Source organism: Aspergillus aculeatus (genome assembly GCF_001890905.1).
Source record: "Aspergillus aculeatus ATCC 16872 unplaced genomic scaffold ASPACscaffold_2, whole genome shotgun sequence".
Taxonomy (NCBI): Eukaryota; Fungi; Ascomycota; class Eurotiomycetes; order Eurotiales; family Aspergillaceae; genus Aspergillus; species Aspergillus aculeatus.
The window spans coordinates 1,600,606-1,618,071 of NW_017962977.1; the positions used below are offsets into that span (position 1 = coordinate 1,600,606).

A 17,466-nucleotide genomic window follows, 5' to 3' on the forward strand; every position below is an offset into this window, starting at 1 on the left:
GCCGCTATCATCCACAATGCTTGGCGGAGAACGAAATACAGTGTGCCAATCTGCTGCTTCTGAATGTTTATATTTACTGGTGCTTGTTCTCGGTGGCGGTCGGTCGAAGCGTTCATCTTATCTCAGGTTCGATCATACAGTACCTTGGTCGCTTGTATATATATATCGCTCTTACAGGAATAGAATTTATTTATTTATGTAGGTCGCTGAGTACCACAGGTACCGACTCATGTCCTCAAGATACCGAGCCAATTCACGTCTTAGCTCTGTACCCATAGCTCTGATGTGGGCTTATTTACATAGTTTCAAGGTGACAGATTTGATTGTGGTGAGCCGTGCTGGTCTCGGCCCCGTTGCTGACGTCATCGATGTTGTGGCTCGTTTGGATGGAACCGGCCATGTGGCTTTGTTGTCCTGCCCAGGCCTTAGCGATGGCCTGGGGGACGAGATTGAGCCATGCCAATTGAGTCTTGAATTCATAACATCCTGGGAGGTCCTTTAAATGTCGGTATCCAGTTGTATCTCGCAGTTCAATACTGAGTACAAACAGAGTGATAGATGGTAAACAAGCTCTGGTCCCTAGACCTTACCAGAACCCATAGCTTAGGCGATTTCCACAACGTGAGTATGGTATAGAGATATCGCATTTGCGTGTAAAGATTCGGTTACTTCGAGACTCTTGAGTGAAGGTCAATTGGTCTCTCGATTGCTCTATGGGCTTGTTCTTTGAGAAAGTAACCTGATGGCTGACTTTCTCACCACACTCTTAACTGGCAGGCAACCGGAATAGATTGAGCCATTGAGGGTGCCACATGAGGGCTCTGGGAAAATGAGAGTAGTGAATACACCGAGCGACTTGCCTCAAGTTATTTTCAGAAAATTCAAGACCTCAGCCTTGGTGAGATTGAAATAGTCTGATAATCAAAGTCAGGCACGGGCTGGAACAGCCCCCCCTGTGGTGACAACACGTGACGGCCGCCATAAGCGACACCTCAGCAACGACACCCGCGCCGGCCTCCTGAGGTCACTTCCGCTTCCCCAGTTTACCTCTCCTCCTCCCCCCTCCTCCCAATCCCTACTTACTCGCACCTCTCCTTCCTCCCTCTGTCTAATTCTCCACGTCTCCTCCTCTCCTCCTCAATCCCTCACTTGTCGCCTTTCTTTCCTTCACTATCCGGTCATTTTCTTTGCGTGGCGTTCTGTTGGGTGGATGAGGTCGTCCCTGCGGCCTTAGATAAATATGGCTCCTCTACCGATCAAGTTCACGGAGCTCCTTAATGTAAGTCCTCCTGCGTTCGGCCGACAAGCTGAGCTTGCGCGAGAAACATGAGCTAACTCATTTGTCTGTCTGACTGACAGTTGACAACGGCTGAAATTGCGGTATGTGTTATTGCTTTGTTGGGCAACCACCCTTAGTCCGATCTGCGAACGCGCCCGCCGACGACACTCCGTTCCTGACCTCAGCCATTGCTCGCCTGCGTACTGACTCAATTCTCATTTCCGGATCTAGCCTGCGTCCATTGGTTTCAACTCTTGCGTAAGTTGTTTCCATCTTCGTTCTACCAACCCCATCCTCGCACCAGTATCGTCTCTGGCTAATACGTTGGCCTCCCTGGACAGACTCTAGAATCAGACCACTATGTGTGTGTCCGGCAAAAGCTCGATGAGGACGACAAGCCACAGGTCATCATCATCAACCTGAAGAACAACAATGAGGTCATTAAGCGGCCGATCAACGCGGACAGCGCTATCATGCACTGGGACCGCAATATTATCGCCCTCAAGGCCCAGGGTCGCACGATCCAGATCTTTGATCTGGCGGCGAAGCAGAAGCTGAAGTCGTCGGTGATGAATGAGGATATCGTGTACTGGAAGTGGTTCAGCGAGAAGTGTCTGGGTCTGGTCACGGAACAGTCCGTATACCACTGGGATGTCTTTGACCCGACTCAGACACAACCTCTGAAGATCTTTGACCGTCTTCCCAACCTCAATGTAGGTACCCTCTGGGCCTGTCACATGGGTCTCCAATGGTGCTAACAGCATTGCGACTAGGGATGTCAAATCATCAACTACCGCGTCAACGAAGATGAGAAGTGGATGGTAGTGGTCGGAATCAGCCAGCAGCAGGGACGTGTGGTGGGCTCGATGCAGCTCTATTCCAAGGAGCGCGGAATCTCCCAATTCATCGAGGGTCATGCTGCTGCCTTCGCTTCCATTCGTGTCGAAGGCTCGCCGCTCGAGCACAAGCTGTTCACCTTCGCCGTCCGAACGCCGACCGGTGCCAAGTTGCAGATCGCCGAGATCGACCATCAGGAGCCGAACCCACGGTTCCAGAAGAAGGCAGTGGAGGTATACTTCCCTCAAGAGGCTGTCAACGACTTCCCTGTCGCCATGCAAGTCTCCAAGAAGTACGACATCGTCTATTTGGTCACCAAGTACGGCTTTATTCACCTCTACGATCTTGAGACCGGCACGTGCATCTTCATGAACCGGATTTCCAGCGAAACCATCTTCACCACTGCCCCTGATTCCGACTCTGCTGGTCTGGTCGGTGTTAACCGCAAGGGCCAAGTTCTGTCCGTGAGTGTCGATGAGAGCAACATCATCCAGTATCTGATGGAGAACCCCGCCATGTCCGGCCTCGCAGTCAAGCTTGCCTCCAAGGCAGGTCTTCCTGGAGCGGATCACCTCTATCAGCAGCAGTTCGACAACCTGATCGCCCAAGGAAACTTCTCCGAGGCTGCCAAGATTGCTGCGAACTCGCCCCGCGGTTTCCTCCGCACCCCGGAGACCATCAACCGCTTCAAGAATGCTCCCCAGACGGGTCAGATGTCTGTCATTCTCCAATACTTCGGTATGCTGCTGGACAAGGGCTCCCTGAACAAGTACGAGAGTGTTGAGCTGGTCCGCCCTGTGTTGCAGCAGAACAGGAAGCACCTTCTTGAGAAGTGGATGCGCGAAAACAAGTTGGAAGCCTCCGAAGAGCTTGGTGATATCATCCGTCCTTACGACATGAATCTGGCCCTGTCTATCTATCTCCAGGCCAATGTATCTCAGAAGGTCATTGCCGGGTTTGCTGAGACGGGCCAATTTGACAAGATCCTCGCATACTCTAAGCAGGTTGGCTACCAGCCGGATTACACCCAGCTGTTGCAGCACATCGTTCGTGTGAACCCTGAAAAGGGTGCCGAATTCGCTACGCAGCTCGCCAACGAGGAGTCGGGAGCTCTCATCGATCTCGACCGCGTTGTCGATGTGTTCCTGTCCCAAAACATGATCCAGCAAGCCACTTCGTTCCTTCTCGATGCCCTGAAGGATAACAAGCCCGAGCATGGCCATCTTCAGACTCGTTTGCTCGAGATGAACCTTGTCAACGCTCCCCAGGTTGCCGATGCCATTCTTGGCAATGAGATTTTTACGCACTACGATCGTCCTCGGATCTCCCAGCTCTGCGAGAATGCTGGCCTCATCCAGCGTGCTCTTGAAAATACCGAGGACCCGGCGGCCATCAAGAGGAATATTGTTCGTACCGACAAACTGAGCGCCGAGTGGTTGATGGAATACTTCGGCAAGCTGTCCGTTGAGCAGACGCTTGACTGCATGGACACCATGTTGCAGGTTAACATCCGCCAGAATCTGCAAGCCGTTGTCCAGATCTGTACCAAGTTCTCCGACCTCCTTGGCCCCTCTCGCTTGATTGCCTTGCTGGAGAAATACCGTACCGCCGAGGGTCTCTACTATTACCTTGGCAGTATTGTTAACCTTAGCGAAGACCCCGAGGTGCACTTCAAGTACATCGAAGCTGCCACCGCTATGAACCAGATCACGGAGGTGGAGCGCATCTGTCGCGAGAGCAACTACTACAACCCCGACAAGGTTAAGAACTTCTTGAAAGAGGCCAAGTTGACCGAGCAGCTGCCGCTGATCATCGTGTGCGATCGCTTCAACTTCATCCACGACTTGGTTCTCTACCTCTACCAGAACCAGCAGTACAAGTCTATCGAGGTTTACGTCCAGCGTGTCAACCCCTCGCGTGCGCCCGCTGTCGTCGGTGGTCTGTTGGATGTCGACTGTGACGAGAGCATCATCAAGAACCTTCTCTCTACTGTTGACCCGGCTGTGATCCCCATCGACGAGCTTGTTTCCGAGGTGGAGAGTCGCAACCGGTTGAAGTTGCTTCTGCCCTTCCTTGAGGCTACCCTTGCGACGGGTAACCAGCAGCAAGCCGTCTACAACGCATTGGCCAAGATTTACATCGACAGCAACAACAACCCCGAGAAGTTCCTGAAGGAGAACGACATGTATGACACTTTGACTGTTGGAAAGTACTGCGAGAAGCGGGATCCCAACCTCGCATACATTGCCTACCGTAAGGGACAGAATGATCTCGAGCTCATCAACATCACCAACGAGAATGCCATGTACCGTGCTCAGGCGCGCTACCTTGTTGAGCGGGCTGATCCCGAGATCTGGTCGTTTGTCCTGAGCGAGAACAATCAGCACCGTCGCTCCTTGGTCGATCAAGTCATTGCCACTGCAGTGCCCGAGTCGACTGAGCCGGACAAAGTGTCCGTCGCCGTCAAAGCCTTCCTTGAGGCTGATCTTCCCGGTGAGCTGATTGAGCTTCTGGAGAAGATCATCCTTGAGCCCTCGCCTTTCAGTGACAATGGCAGTCTTCAGAATCTGCTGATGTTGACTGCTGCTAAGGCCGACAAGAGCCGTTTGATGGATTACATCCACCAGCTTAACGAGTTCAGCCCCGACGAGATTGCCGAGATGTGTATCTCAGTTGGACTGTACGAGGAGGCTTTCGAGATTTACAAGAAGGTCAACAACTTCCTTGCTGCTGTCAATGTCTTGGTTGAGAACATTGTCAGCATTGACCGTGCTCAAGAGTTCGCTGAGCGTGTTGAGTTGCCTGAGGTCTGGAGCAAGGTGGCCAAGGCGCAACTCGATGGTCTCCGTATCTCTGACTCGATTGAATCGTACATCCGTGCTGGTGATCCCTCTAACTACCTTGAGGTTATCGAGACCGCCACCCACGCTGGCAAGGATGAGGATCTCGTCAAGTTCTTGAAGATGGCCCGCAAGACACTGCGTGAGCCGGCCATTGATACCGGTCTCGCTTTCTGCTACGCCCGCCTTGACCAGCTCGCCGAGCTAGAGGACTTCCTGCGGACCACTAATGTGGCCGATATTGAAGCCTCTGGTGACAAGGCTTACGAAGAAGGATACCACCAGGCCGCCAAGATCTTCTACACCAGTATCTCCAACTGGGCCAAGTTGGCAACCACCCTGGTTCACCTGGAAGACTACCAGGCGGCCGTGGAGTGCGCCCGCAAAGCGAACAGCGTCAAGGTGTGGAAGGAAGTCAACGAGGCTTGCGTGAACAAGAAGGAATTCCGTCTCGCCCAGATCTGTGGTCTGAACCTGATCGTCCATGCAGAAGAGCTTCAGGACCTTGTTCGTCAATATGAGCGTAATGGATACTTCGATGAGCTCATCGCGGTCTTGGAAGCCGGCTTGGGCTTGGAGCGTGCTCACATGGGCATGTTCACCGAGCTGGGCATTGCCCTGTCCAAGTACCATCCTGACCGCGTCATGGAGCATCTCAAGCTCTTCTGGTCCCGCATCAACATCCCCAAGATGATCCGGGCCTGCGAAGAGGCGAGTCTGTGGCCTGAGTTGGTCTTCTTGTACTGCCACTACGACGAATGGGACAATGCAGCCCTGGCCATGATGGAGCGTGCTGCCGACGCCTGGGAGCACCACTCTTTCAAGGACATCATTGTCAAGGTTGCGAACTTGGAGATCTACTACCGCGCCCTCAACTTCTATCTCCAGGAGCAGCCATTGCTGTTGACCGACCTGCTCCAGTCCCTCACCTCCCGCGTCGACGTCAACCGTGTCGTGCGCATTTTCCAGTCCTCCGACAACATCCCTCTCATCAAGCCCTTCCTGCTCAACGTTCAGACCCAGAACAAGCGGGCTGTGAACGATGCGATCAACGACCTGCTGATCGAGGAGGAGGACTACAAGACGCTCCGTGACTCCGTGGACAACTACGATAACTTCGATGCGGTGGCTCTCGCACAACGGTTGGAGAAGCATGACCTGATCTTCTTCCGCCAGATCGCCGCCAACATCTACCGCAACAACAAGCGCTGGGAGAAGTCGATTGCACTGTCGAAGCAGGACAAGCTCTACAAGGATGCCATTGAGACTGCCGCTATCTCCGGCAAGTCGGAGGTGGTCGAAGAACTCCTTCGCTACGTAAGTCTCTATTCTGTTTTCAACAAGTATCCGATTTCGTGACTAACCGAGACTCTAGTTTGTGGATATTGGCAGCCGCGAGTGTTACGTTGGTATGCTGTATGCCTGCTACGATCTGATCCGCCCGGATGTGATCATGGAACTGTCGTGGCGCCACGGGCTGCACGATTTCACGATGCCATTCATGATCAACTTCCTGTGCGAGCAGACGCGGGCGATCGAGATGCTGAAGAAGGACAACGAGGAGCGGAAGGCTCGGGAGAAGACGCAGAAGGTGGAAGAGGACAACACCCCCATTCTGGGCGGCTCGCGGTTGATGTTAACGCAGGGCCCGGCGGCGCCGGCACCCGCGCCCATGGGGTACGCCAATGGAATCACGCCGCAGGCGACTGGATTCCGCCCCTTCTAGACGTACGACTTGTCATGCCTTCCTTTCCAAGGGGTTAGTGTATGTATAGCATGAGCGATGGGAAGCTTTGCGGTCAGACTCAGTTCGCTGTTTTCTGGGTCGAATGCTTCGGAGCCCCCTTCTGTTACTTGATGATCTTCTCGTTCTTATTCTCCATTTATTGAGTGGTTCTTTTTCTTCTTTTCCTCCTCCTCCTTCTCCTCCTCCTGATGTATCTCGATTGGCCTTCAAAATTAGGTGACTTGTCTCGTGGGTGGACCCGGGAGGATTCCCGTAATTATCTTAGTACAATGGGATTATTGACTTCATGACGGTGATCGATGGAAAATGGCGACCGTACTGTTTAGCAGGACTACTAGAGGTGGTATGTACTGTAGGTGGCCTGGTACTACGTAGTATTTCGTAGTCGATCACCGGAACAGGAGGCTGGCTTGCCTCGTGACTTGGACAGCGGGTAAGACAGCCGTCAATAGTGGCGATGAACTATCGGTGCTCCAACTTCCAAGAAAGGGATCGACGATCTCGGCAGATGCAGCCGCAGCTGAAGGGCGGCCGCCGGGGTTAGGCTCGGTATCTTGTTCCGCTCAGGGATTCTACTCAAATGTATACATTCAGACGTAGTTCATAGATGTTCGGCGAAAAGGAACCAGGCCCGGAGGGAAGCTGGTGTGGTGGCCGCGGCGTGCAGGTAAAGGATTTAGCCCCCCGCGACTCGACTGTGGTGGGTGATGGAAGTTGTGGGGGCCGGGTGGGAGTGGGACAGGGATGGTGTACGTACTCCGTAGTACTGAACAGACAGACGGTCCTCGACGGGAAGAATAAGAATTTATCCTGGATTCCTGGTCGTCTACGGACGGAGGGAGATGGATTGATTTTCCGAGTTGTCATTGCAATTGTTTTTTTTTTTTTCTTTCCTAATTGAAGCATTTACTCATGGAAGCCGATCGGACCGGATTGGAAGAGGAGAGAGTAGGAAGAGTAAATATGTAGGTGCACTTCGAAGAGCGCGCGGGGCGGGTTTGGTTTTCCTTAGGGCTAGGCTGGTTGTTGGGTTCGGGACAGAGAGGTCCGGAGATACTTGTGGTCACCTGTTGAAGTTCCTGTAGATACGGCGGCTAACGATAGCTGCATGACTTTCTTCAAGACCATGGAAAAGGTTGGAAACCATCCCAAACCATAGACTTCCCAGGGCCTGGAATCTGGCTCCTGGAACAATCGACTTGCGCCAAGAAGGGTGACCTGACCGGCTACAACTCCGTCCTTCGGTGAAGGGAGGGAACCTAGGAAGGAGGGCATTCTTGTCGTCCCGGTGGCACAAAACGGAGACGGGGGGACCGGTGGACGTTCCGGGAAGTCTTGTAAGTTGCACGCCCTGGGATTTTTTTTTCGGGGGGGGGAAGTAGAAACGGACGACGATGGTCGGGTTACAGCTTCTTCTGATCAATCGGTAAATTGCCATTGGGGGGATAATTTTTTCTTTTCTTTTCGGGGTACTGTGCTGTTCGGACATGTGTGGATGGTGCAGGGAGGCCGAGGGATGGGATGGGATCATGTATACACAGTACGGAGTAGATGGTTGTGGGATGAACTGTACAGTAGTAGGTGGTCGTTATCACCGGAGCAATCAATAGATTATAGCCAAGCAGAATTTCTTTTGTTTTTTTTCTCGGCTCATGTCTGGATCGGATCGACCATCTGGTCCTATCAAATGACTTGACATTTGGCATGTTGCAGGATTGTGTTTCCTCGGCATTAGCGCGGACGGAAAAGGGATGCCCGTTCGCTGTTTGTTCGGCGATGTGATGGTTCTTGTTCTTGGTAGTGGGGTGGGGGGTGTCTGTCACCTTGGGAGTTTGAAGCGGGAGGAGAAAGTCTGGAGGGGCCCAGGGAGGAGGGAGGGAGAGGCTGGGCCGAGCGGGCATGCGCGGGACGATCTGCGCTGCCCTGCGCTGCCCTCTTCGCCTATTCACGGTGGTCGATGGGGATGATCTCACTGCGCCCCCCGAGGCCTGTTCACATAACCTCATAACCAGAGGGAAACAATTAACCCGAGCACCCGAGGTTCACCATTGCTATGGAGGGTCGTCCTATTTCACCCGAGAGAGGTGGTCTATGCCCCGGCCAGCTCTGATGTAAATCTGGGGTTCTGTTTATAGAAGTGAGGATACAGACTGTGTTGTTTTTATTGTACCTGTACATAGTAGATTATTAGTCTAGGTTATGAAGGTGGCGGATGTCTGGTGATCTCTCCTGGTGGGGAGGGGCAAATCGGCTTATCATTTGTCTTGGGAGGACGAGTACGTTAATTCAATAGTCATCAGTCGAATAACCAATGAATTTACCGGACGAACGGAGGGCAAATTGAGAAGAAAGTAGGCAAGTAGGCAAGTAGGCAAGCAAGCGAACTGGAAACCAGATCTGGGAATGGAGAGAGGGGACCATCCCTCAAGCTGCAGTCCGGTGTACCGGTGAGGATGAAGTATACAGTGTAAGTTATCATCAACCCCGGAATTGGACTGTCCATCCATACGTCCCATAGTAAATTCCATTTGGCTGCTCTCCGCCTTCCCGCCCAGTGCCTTCCTATTGCAGCAGCGCAGAATCCAAGTCCGAACCCCCTCCTCTCTTTATTTCTACTTCTACTTCTTATTCTTCACTCTTCCTCTTCTTCAACTTCTTCATTTTGTCTCTTCTTCTTCTTCTTCTTCTCCTTCTCCTCTTCTACTTTTCAATTCAAAACACGTTCCGGGGTCATTCCTAAATCTTCCTCCACTCCTCCTCGGGTAAGTGCTTCCTCGGACCAGAGAAACTCATTCCCTCCCTCTCTCCCTCTCGACTTTCCCCGCGTGTTGTTCGCTCTGCCGTTCCGAAACCGGGCCTTTTTCTTTATCCCCCCCCCCCGTCCCGCCGTCCCCCAATCCTCCAACTTCCCCCGGAGTCTGTTTCTCCTAAAAGTGACTCACGATTGCTATTTTTCCGGCTATCATTGGTTTGTCGGCTAACTGTTTCAATTCTTATATCTTTTTTATAGTCTCTGCAGCCAGCCCTGTCGTGGTTCTTCCAGAGCTTCTTCCCTGTCTACTTCTCTCTCTCCCTCCCCCTCCTCCCCTCCCCACAACGTCATAATCCTCTTATCTACCTTTCTACCTACCCACTTTCCGTCACCGCAGCTTCCCCCCCTCCAGCTCTCCTCAATTACTCTCCTTCCTCTCCTCCTCCTCCTCCTCCCTCTTCTCCCTCTCTTTCTCTCTCTCTCTCTTAACCAAATCACTCACACATAATCACACATTTTCATCATGGCTGCTCCTCAACGCCAGCCCGAGGAGGCAATTGATGACACTGAGTTCATCGACGACCACCATGACCACCACCGGGATTCCGTTCACACCCGTCTGCGCGCCAACTCGGCCATCATGCAGTTCCAGAAGATCCTCGTCGCCAACCGTGGTGAAATCCCCATCCGTATCTTCCGTACCGCCCACGAACTGTCTCTACAGACGGTCGCTATCTACTCTCACGAGGATCGTCTTTCCATGCACCGTCAGAAGGCCGATGAGGCTTACATGATCGGTCACCGTGGTCAATATACCCCCGTCGGTGCCTACCTGGCCATCGATGAGATCGTCAAGATTGCTCTGGAGCACGGCGTTCACCTCATTCACCCTGGTTATGGTTTCCTGTCCGAGAACGCCGAGTTCGCTCGCAAGGTCGAGGAGGCCGGTATGGTCTTCGTTGGTCCTACCCCGCAGACCATTGAGGCTTTGGGTGACAAGGTCTCCGCCCGTCAGCTGGCCATCCGCTGCGAAGTGCCCGTCGTCCCCGGTACCCCCGGCCCCGTCGAGCGCTACGAAGAAGTTAAGGAATTCACTGATACCTATGGCTTCCCCATCATTATCAAGGCCGCCTTCGGTGGTGGTGGTCGTGGTATGCGTGTCGTCCGCGACCAAGCCGAACTGCGTGATGCCTTCGAGCGTGCCACTTCCGAGGCCCGCTCGGCCTTCGGTAACGGCACCGTCTTCGTCGAGCGCTTCCTGGACAAGCCTAAGCACATTGAGGTGCAGTTGCTGGGTGACAACCACGGAAACGTCATCCACCTGTTCGAGCGTGACTGCTCCGTCCAGCGTCGTCACCAGAAGGTCGTCGAGATTGCCCCCGCCAAGGACCTGCCCCAGGACGTCCGCGACAACATCCTGGCCGATGCTGTCAGGCTGGCCAAGTCCGTCAACTACCGCAACGCTGGTACTGCCGAGTTCCTGGTCGACCAGCAGAACCGCTACTACTTCATTGAGATCAACCCCCGTATTCAGGTCGAGCACACTATCACCGAGGAGATCACGGGCATTGATATTGTTGCGGCTCAGATCCAGATTGCTGCCGGTGCTACCCTGCAGCAGCTGGGCCTGACTCAGGACAAGATCTCCACTCGCGGTTTCGCCATTCAGTGCCGTATCACTACTGAAGATCCCTCCAAGGGCTTCTCCCCCGACACCGGTAAGATCGAGGTCTACCGTTCCGCTGGTGGTAACGGTGTCCGTCTCGATGGTGGTAATGGTTTTGCTGGTGCCATTATCACTCCTCACTACGACTCTATGCTGGTCAAGTGTACCTGCCGTGGTTCCACTTACGAAATCGCCCGCCGCAAGGTTGTCCGTGCCCTGGTCGAGTTCCGTATTCGTGGTGTCAAGACCAACATTCCTTTCTTGACCTCCCTTCTGAGCCACCCCACCTTCGTGGACGGCACTTGCTGGACTACCTTCATTGACGACACCCCCGAGTTGTTCGCTCTTGTCGGTAGTCAGAACCGTGCTCAGAAGTTGTTGGCTTACCTCGGTGACGTGGCTGTCAATGGCAGCAGCATCAAGGGTCAGATCGGCGAGCCCAAGCTCAAGGGCGATATCATCAAGCCCACTTTGTATGACACTCAGGGCAAGCCTCTCGATGTCTCTGCTCCCGCCACTCAGGGTTGGAAGCAGATCCTGGACCGTGAAGGCCCTAAGGCCTGGGCCCGTGCCGTGCGTGCCAACAAGGGCACTTTGATCATGGACACCACCTGGCGTGACGCCCACCAGTCTTTGCTGGCAACCCGTGTGCGTACCATCGATTTGCTCAACATTGCCCACGAGACCAGCCACGCCCTCTCCAATGCTTACAGTCTGGAATGCTGGGGTGGTGCCACCTTCGATGTTGCCATGCGCTTCCTTTACGAGGACCCCTGGGACCGTCTGCGCAAGCTCCGTAAGGCCGTGCCCAACATTCCCTTCCAGATGTTGCTGCGTGGTGCCAACGGTGTCGCCTACTCCTCTCTTCCCGACAATGCCATCTACCACTTCTGTAAGCAAGCCAAGAAGTGCGGTGTCGATATCTTCCGTGTCTTCGATGCTCTCAACGATGTCGACCAGCTTGAGGTCGGTATCAAGGCTGTTCACGCCGCAGAGGGTGTCGTCGAAGCTACCATCTGCTACAGTGGTGACATGTTGAACCCCCACAAGAAGTACAACCTCGAATACTACCTTAGCCTCGTGGACAAAGTGGTTAAGTTCGAGCCCCATGTCCTGGGTATCAAGGATATGGCTGGTGTGCTGAAGCCCCAGGCCGCTCGTCTCCTCATTGGCTCCATCCGTGAGCGCTACCCCGACCTTCCCATCCACGTCCACACCCACGACTCCGCCGGTACTGGTGTGGCCTCGATGATTGCTTGCGCCCAGGCTGGGGCTGATGCCGTTGATGCGGCCACCGACAGCTTGTCGGGTATGACCTCTCAGCCCAGCATTGGCGCTCTGCTCGCCTCCCTGGAGGGCACCGAGTACGACACTGGTCTCAACCTGAACCAGGTCCGCGCGCTCGACACCTACTGGGCGCAGCTGCGTCTCCTTTACTCGCCCTTCGAGGCTGGTCTGACCGGCCCCGACCCCGAGGTCTACGAGCACGAGATCCCCGGTGGTCAGCTGACTAACCTTATCTTCCAGGCCAGTCAGCTCGGCTTGGGCCAGCAGTGGGCCGAAACCAAGAAGGCTTACGAGTCTGCTAACGACCTGCTGGGTGACATTGTTAAGGTCACTCCCACTTCCAAGGTTGTTGGTGATCTCGCCCAGTTCATGGTGTCCAACAAGTTGAGCGCTGAGGATGTTGTGGAGCGTGCGGGTGAGCTCGACTTCCCAGCCTCCGTCCTCGAGTTCCTGGAGGGCTTGATGGGTCAGCCGTACGGCGGATTCCCTGAGCCTCTGCGCTCGCGGGCCCTGCGTGACCGTCGCAAGCTCGAGAAGCGCCCCGGTCTCTACTTGGAGCCCCTGGACCTGGCTAAGATCAAGAACACGATCCGCGAGCAGTTCGGTGCTGCCACTGAGTACGATGTTGCCAGCTATGCCATGTACCCGAAGGTCTTTGAGGACTACAAGAAGTTCGTTGGAAAGTACGGTGATCTGTCCGTTCTGCCCACCCGCTACTTCTTGGCCAAGCCGGAGATCGGCGAGGAGTTCCACGTCGAGCTGGAGAAGGGTAAGGTCCTGATCCTCAAGTTGTTGGCTATTGGTCCGCTTTCCGAGCAGACCGGTCAGCGTGAGGTCTTCTACGAGGTCAACGGTGAGGTGCGTCAGGTCAGTGTCGACGACAAGAAGGCGTCCGTCGACAACACCGCCCGTGCCAAGGCCGACTTGGGCGACAGCAGCCAGGTCGGTGCTCCCATGAGCGGTGTCGTTGTGGAGATCCGTGTTCACGACGGGCTCGAGGTCAAGAAGGGTGACCCTCTGGCCGTCCTGAGCGCTATGAAGATGGTATGTCTTGATCATTCTATATCTACTGTACGACACACAATGCTAATATATACTAGGAAATGGTTATCTCCGCGCCTCACAGTGGCAAGGTCTCCAGCCTGCTGGTCAAGGAAGGTGACTCTGTCGATGGTCAGGACCTGATCTGCAAGATCGTCAAAGCCTGATGTAGGATGAACACTGCACGATGTTAAAAGAATCTATGACTTATGTTCCTCGCGATGCGCGCTTGTTGTCGGCTTGGTTGTGAGGATTTGAGGTGTTTTGTGTTCAAGCGTTTCTTTCCGGGTTGGTTTGTTCCCGTTTATTTCAAGTTTGTTCTGACCGCGAGCTGGCCATTCCAGACATAATATTAGCCATATATATGAATAAGTAGAGTTATTTATGAGTCACAAATACGCAATGTCGTACGTTGTAGATAATACTCAATACATTTTGTATATGCATGGAATGTCACCTGAATCTCGTTTGTTCTCTGGTTGTCAACCAAAAGACCATAGATAGGGCATATTTCCATACCAGTGAATAGGATGGGCTCGAGATTCATGATTATAGCTTCGCAACGGAAGCGCTGTCTGGCTCACCCACCTCCCTCAAGGCCTTCCAGACGCGCATGGCCTCATCCCAGAAGGCATCCTCCTTGATCTGGACCGAGCCATCCGGCATCAGGGTCCTCAGCTGCTTATGACCCACGGTCCCCCACTGGAGATCCGAATCCCCGTGCACGAACTTCTTCAGGGGCTCAACCATGGCGTTCCAGATCACGGCTTTCTCCTGGGGCTCGACCCGCTCCCCATTGCCCCAGAACCAGATATACTGATCGGTGGCATGGGTCACGCCCCAACTGGGCGGGAGGGACTTATCGGCGCATTTCAGCCGATACTCGACGCGGTACCGATACACCAGGTTGTCTGTGGTTGATGCCGCCTCCGCCTCCGCCGCCTCCACCCCCGGTGCCGCCGCCTCCGCCAAGGCATGCACTAACCCCCGCTGCATCTTATGCACCTGCATATCCGCATACACCCGCCCAAAGGCATCGGTGCGCCAATCCCGGACGCCCCGCGGCAGTTTGCCGTCCGGGTAGTATAGCTGCAGGAGGGTCTCGACCAGCGGCCGCGGGTACTCGGCGCTCAGGCGGTCCCGCAGCGCGGGGAGGGAGTTTTCCGAGGGAGGGAACCACGTCGCGTAGAGGTTGCGCTCGTCGCGACATTCACCGCAGAGGATGCGGATGTTCCGGGCGCGGAGGCGGCGGGCCCAGGTGCCGTCGTCGAGGGAGGTGAACAGTTCGCTGGCGATGAACGCGCCGTCGGTGGTGGGCCGGAATTGGTTGTTGCTGGGGAGGGCCATGGCGGCTTGGAGGAGGGTTGGGGCGGGGATAGCCCGCAGGCGTTCGAGGCGTTCGGGGCCGGGCAGGGTGCAGGGGATGGACAATTGGTTGAGGAGCTGCGTGAATTGAGTTTGGGCGGTGGCGGGGGGTTTGGGTTGCGCGACGGGGCTGTTGGACCAGATGCAGACTCTTTTGATTATAGATTGGTCTGGGGGCAGGGAGAGGTCGTGCGAGAGTTGGTGGAAGGTTGAGTAGGCTCCTTTGTGGGGGTGGTTAGTTTAGGGGGTTTGGGGTTTGAGGGTAGGGTAGGGGATGGTGATTTTCTATTTGGCAAAATGAAGGTGTTTATAGCGTACCTGCTGAGTATCCTGCTACGGTGATCTCGGAGGGATTCCCCCCAAATGGACGAATGTGATCCCGGGTCCATTCTAGGGCCAGGCGTTGATCCCAGAAGCCGTGGTTGCCCACGCTCTCATTCACAGAGGCGGCGTCTTGCTCCAGCTCGGAGGAGTAGAGGAAGCCGAACACGTTCAGGCGGTAGGCTGGGAGGACGACGATGGCGTTCAAGTGGGCTTCTCCGAGGAGAGCGGCGGCGGAGAATGCATTGGGGTCTCCGAATTGGAGGAATCCACCGTCTGAGGGGTTGTTAATCATCATGGAAGAATCTGGAATAAGAAGGGAAAGACGACTTACGGATGAAGAAGAGTACGGGCCAGCCTGTTTGAAGTTGAGAATTGAGTCTGAGCGCGCGGATTATGATATGCAAAGCACATGGGGGATTGTGGGGACAGCAACTGGTTTTGTCCTATCTCCTAGTTGTTGGGGTGGGAGACAGATATCACATACCATTCTCGGGTGCCTTGCCTGTAGGAACCCAGATGTTGCACTGGAAACAATCCTCCGTCCAGCCGTCCTCGGAGACCACATCCAGGAAGCGAGGCTGCGGGCAGATCCCTGTGCGCCCGTCCGCACGGCCTGGTTGATCTTTCGAGCCATACGAGTAGGAGGTGGATAGCTTCTGGGCCTTGCGCCAACGTTGCGGGGGCGGGTGGGCGTAGCGTACCCCGCCGAAGTAGTGGCAGTAGGGTTTGTTTGTGGTTTTCTCATGCAGAGTAACCCCTTCGATGTAGCCGTGTTGGCCGAGAGATTGAAGATAGGGGTGTTTGGTATATTCCATGGCGATTGTGGTTTGGTTCAATGCGCTGGTGAGGGGGTGGGGAGGGAACTGGAGAAGTGGGTATGTATGTACAGGACTGTAAACAATGCCTCCCGAAAAGACCGGCTTGGGCCTATATAAGGACGGGGAGTCAAGAGATCGACCGAGGGACTGATAATCGAAACCATTGACAAAAGAAGATTGTTTGACTGATAGCCGAGCTGAGACAAGGGCGCGGGGAATGGTGATTGGCACCAGAGCACAACCCCGTCGGCAGAAGTTGGGATTTCGATGATAAGAAGATGCGGAGAAGAGGAGAAAGAGAGGAAGCCATTCCGCTTCGGCTCATGATCTGGACTCCGACAATGACTGCTGGCCTGAGGCATCAAGGCCGCATATTTCCCCGGATTCTCGGCTTGACATGCTGCAGCTGGATGAGCTAGCCTGCTGCCATTCATCTCTCTCGAACAGCTCAAACAAGACAATGATCTTTCCTTTCTAATCAAGATCAGCGAGACAACATTCGACAATCTCCTCTTTCCGATCCCCGCATAACGTCAGCCCGGTCCGGTGACTATGACCGGGACTGGGACTATCCATGGATGGATGATGATTCATTGCCCATCCTTTCAACGTCTCCATTATTGGCTCATTTGGCCTAGACTCGTACTTTTGCCCCCCTCCTTAACGATGAGCTTGTGGTTCTGATGCATCATCATTCCCAGGGTCTGTTTCACAGTATTGTTCCGGACCCCTCTTCTTGACCCCTCCAGAGGTATATTACCTCCTGCTCCGTCGTCCCATATGCTTAAGTATAATTATTTTCTTCCAATAACTCAGTGTACTGTTTCCTTGCAAACCGACTCCAAACCAAGTTCTAACATTGTCAACCTCTGTAAGTGGATTTAACTTCATAATTTTTGACTTCTTCGGGATATCTCGTTTCTTGCTGGCATCAGGATGACACCGAGACTATCGTGTCGAATCTAATCCTGGGCGCAAGTATCATGTAAACTTTGTACAGCAGCGTTTGTACCCTCCTGTACACCACTGTCGCACCTACTTGGCACAGGCTTATGCACATCATCCCCATGCTTCCCCATCTTGTGTCTCCTACTCTTCAACTCACGAAGTGAGCAGTTGACACTGCATCTTCGCCCATCCATCTTCCTTCAATCCCCATTTCAACTGAAACCATGAGCAACGACCAGCCACAGTCTCCCCGTCACTGGCATGGAGACCCCGGGAACCGTCACGAGCATCTCAACGTCTGGGTCCGCGGTGGTCCGTCCTCGCCCTACTTCCGCCGTCCTTCGGTGCCAGGCGGATCGGTGTACACTACCGCGACCGGACCGGAGATGACTACCGATAGACGTGTATGTCTTCGTCTATTCTCATAAGCTCTCCTGTATCATATGCCTTTTTGTGTTGTGTTCGTCATATGCGATTCAAGCGTTGGAGTCGCAAAAGAGCAGAGACCAGCAAACCTCATGTAGCAAACACAGCACAGTCTCTCTCTCTCTCTCTCTCTCTC

The 17,466-nt window shown here is 54.2% G+C and overlaps 3 protein-coding genes across 3 annotated transcripts; 2 read left to right on the plus strand and 1 right to left on the minus strand.

The window, feature by feature from the left end:
* The first annotated feature begins 1,119 nt into the window (after positions 1-1,119).
* Positions 1,120-6,992, plus strand: ASPACDRAFT_75350 (clathrin heavy chain). The gene is made up of 6 exons (XM_020204433.1): positions 1,120-1,279; positions 1,360-1,380; positions 1,511-1,537; positions 1,621-1,992; positions 2,053-6,273; positions 6,332-6,992. The coding sequence occupies exons 1-6, from the start codon at positions 1,241-1,243 to the stop codon at positions 6,680-6,682; spliced, it is 5,031 nt and encodes a 1,676-aa protein (XP_020060162.1). The 5' UTR covers positions 1,120-1,240; the 3' UTR covers positions 6,683-6,992.
* Positions 6,993-9,978: 2,986 nt separating this feature from the next.
* ASPACDRAFT_21895 (pyruvate carboxylase) lies at positions 9,979-13,616 on the plus strand (the record flags this gene model as incomplete). The annotated part of the gene is made up of 2 exons (XM_020199073.1): positions 9,979-13,452; positions 13,509-13,616. The coding sequence occupies 2 exons, from the start codon at positions 9,979-9,981 to the stop codon at positions 13,614-13,616; spliced, it is 3,582 nt and encodes a 1,193-aa protein (XP_020060163.1).
* Positions 13,617-13,954: 338 nt separating this feature from the next.
* On the minus strand, positions 13,955-16,217 carry ASPACDRAFT_1852753 (putative carboxylesterase). Its single transcript, XM_020197262.1, has 4 exons — positions 15,623-16,217; positions 15,470-15,493; positions 15,133-15,411; positions 13,955-15,035 (listed from the first exon to the last, which is right to left on the minus strand). Exons 1-4 carry the CDS (start codon positions 15,951-15,953, stop codon positions 13,999-14,001), a joined length of 1,671 nt encoding a protein of 556 aa, XP_020060164.1. The 5' UTR covers positions 15,954-16,217; the 3' UTR covers positions 13,955-13,998.
* Between the last annotated feature and the right edge of the window lie 1,249 nt (positions 16,218-17,466).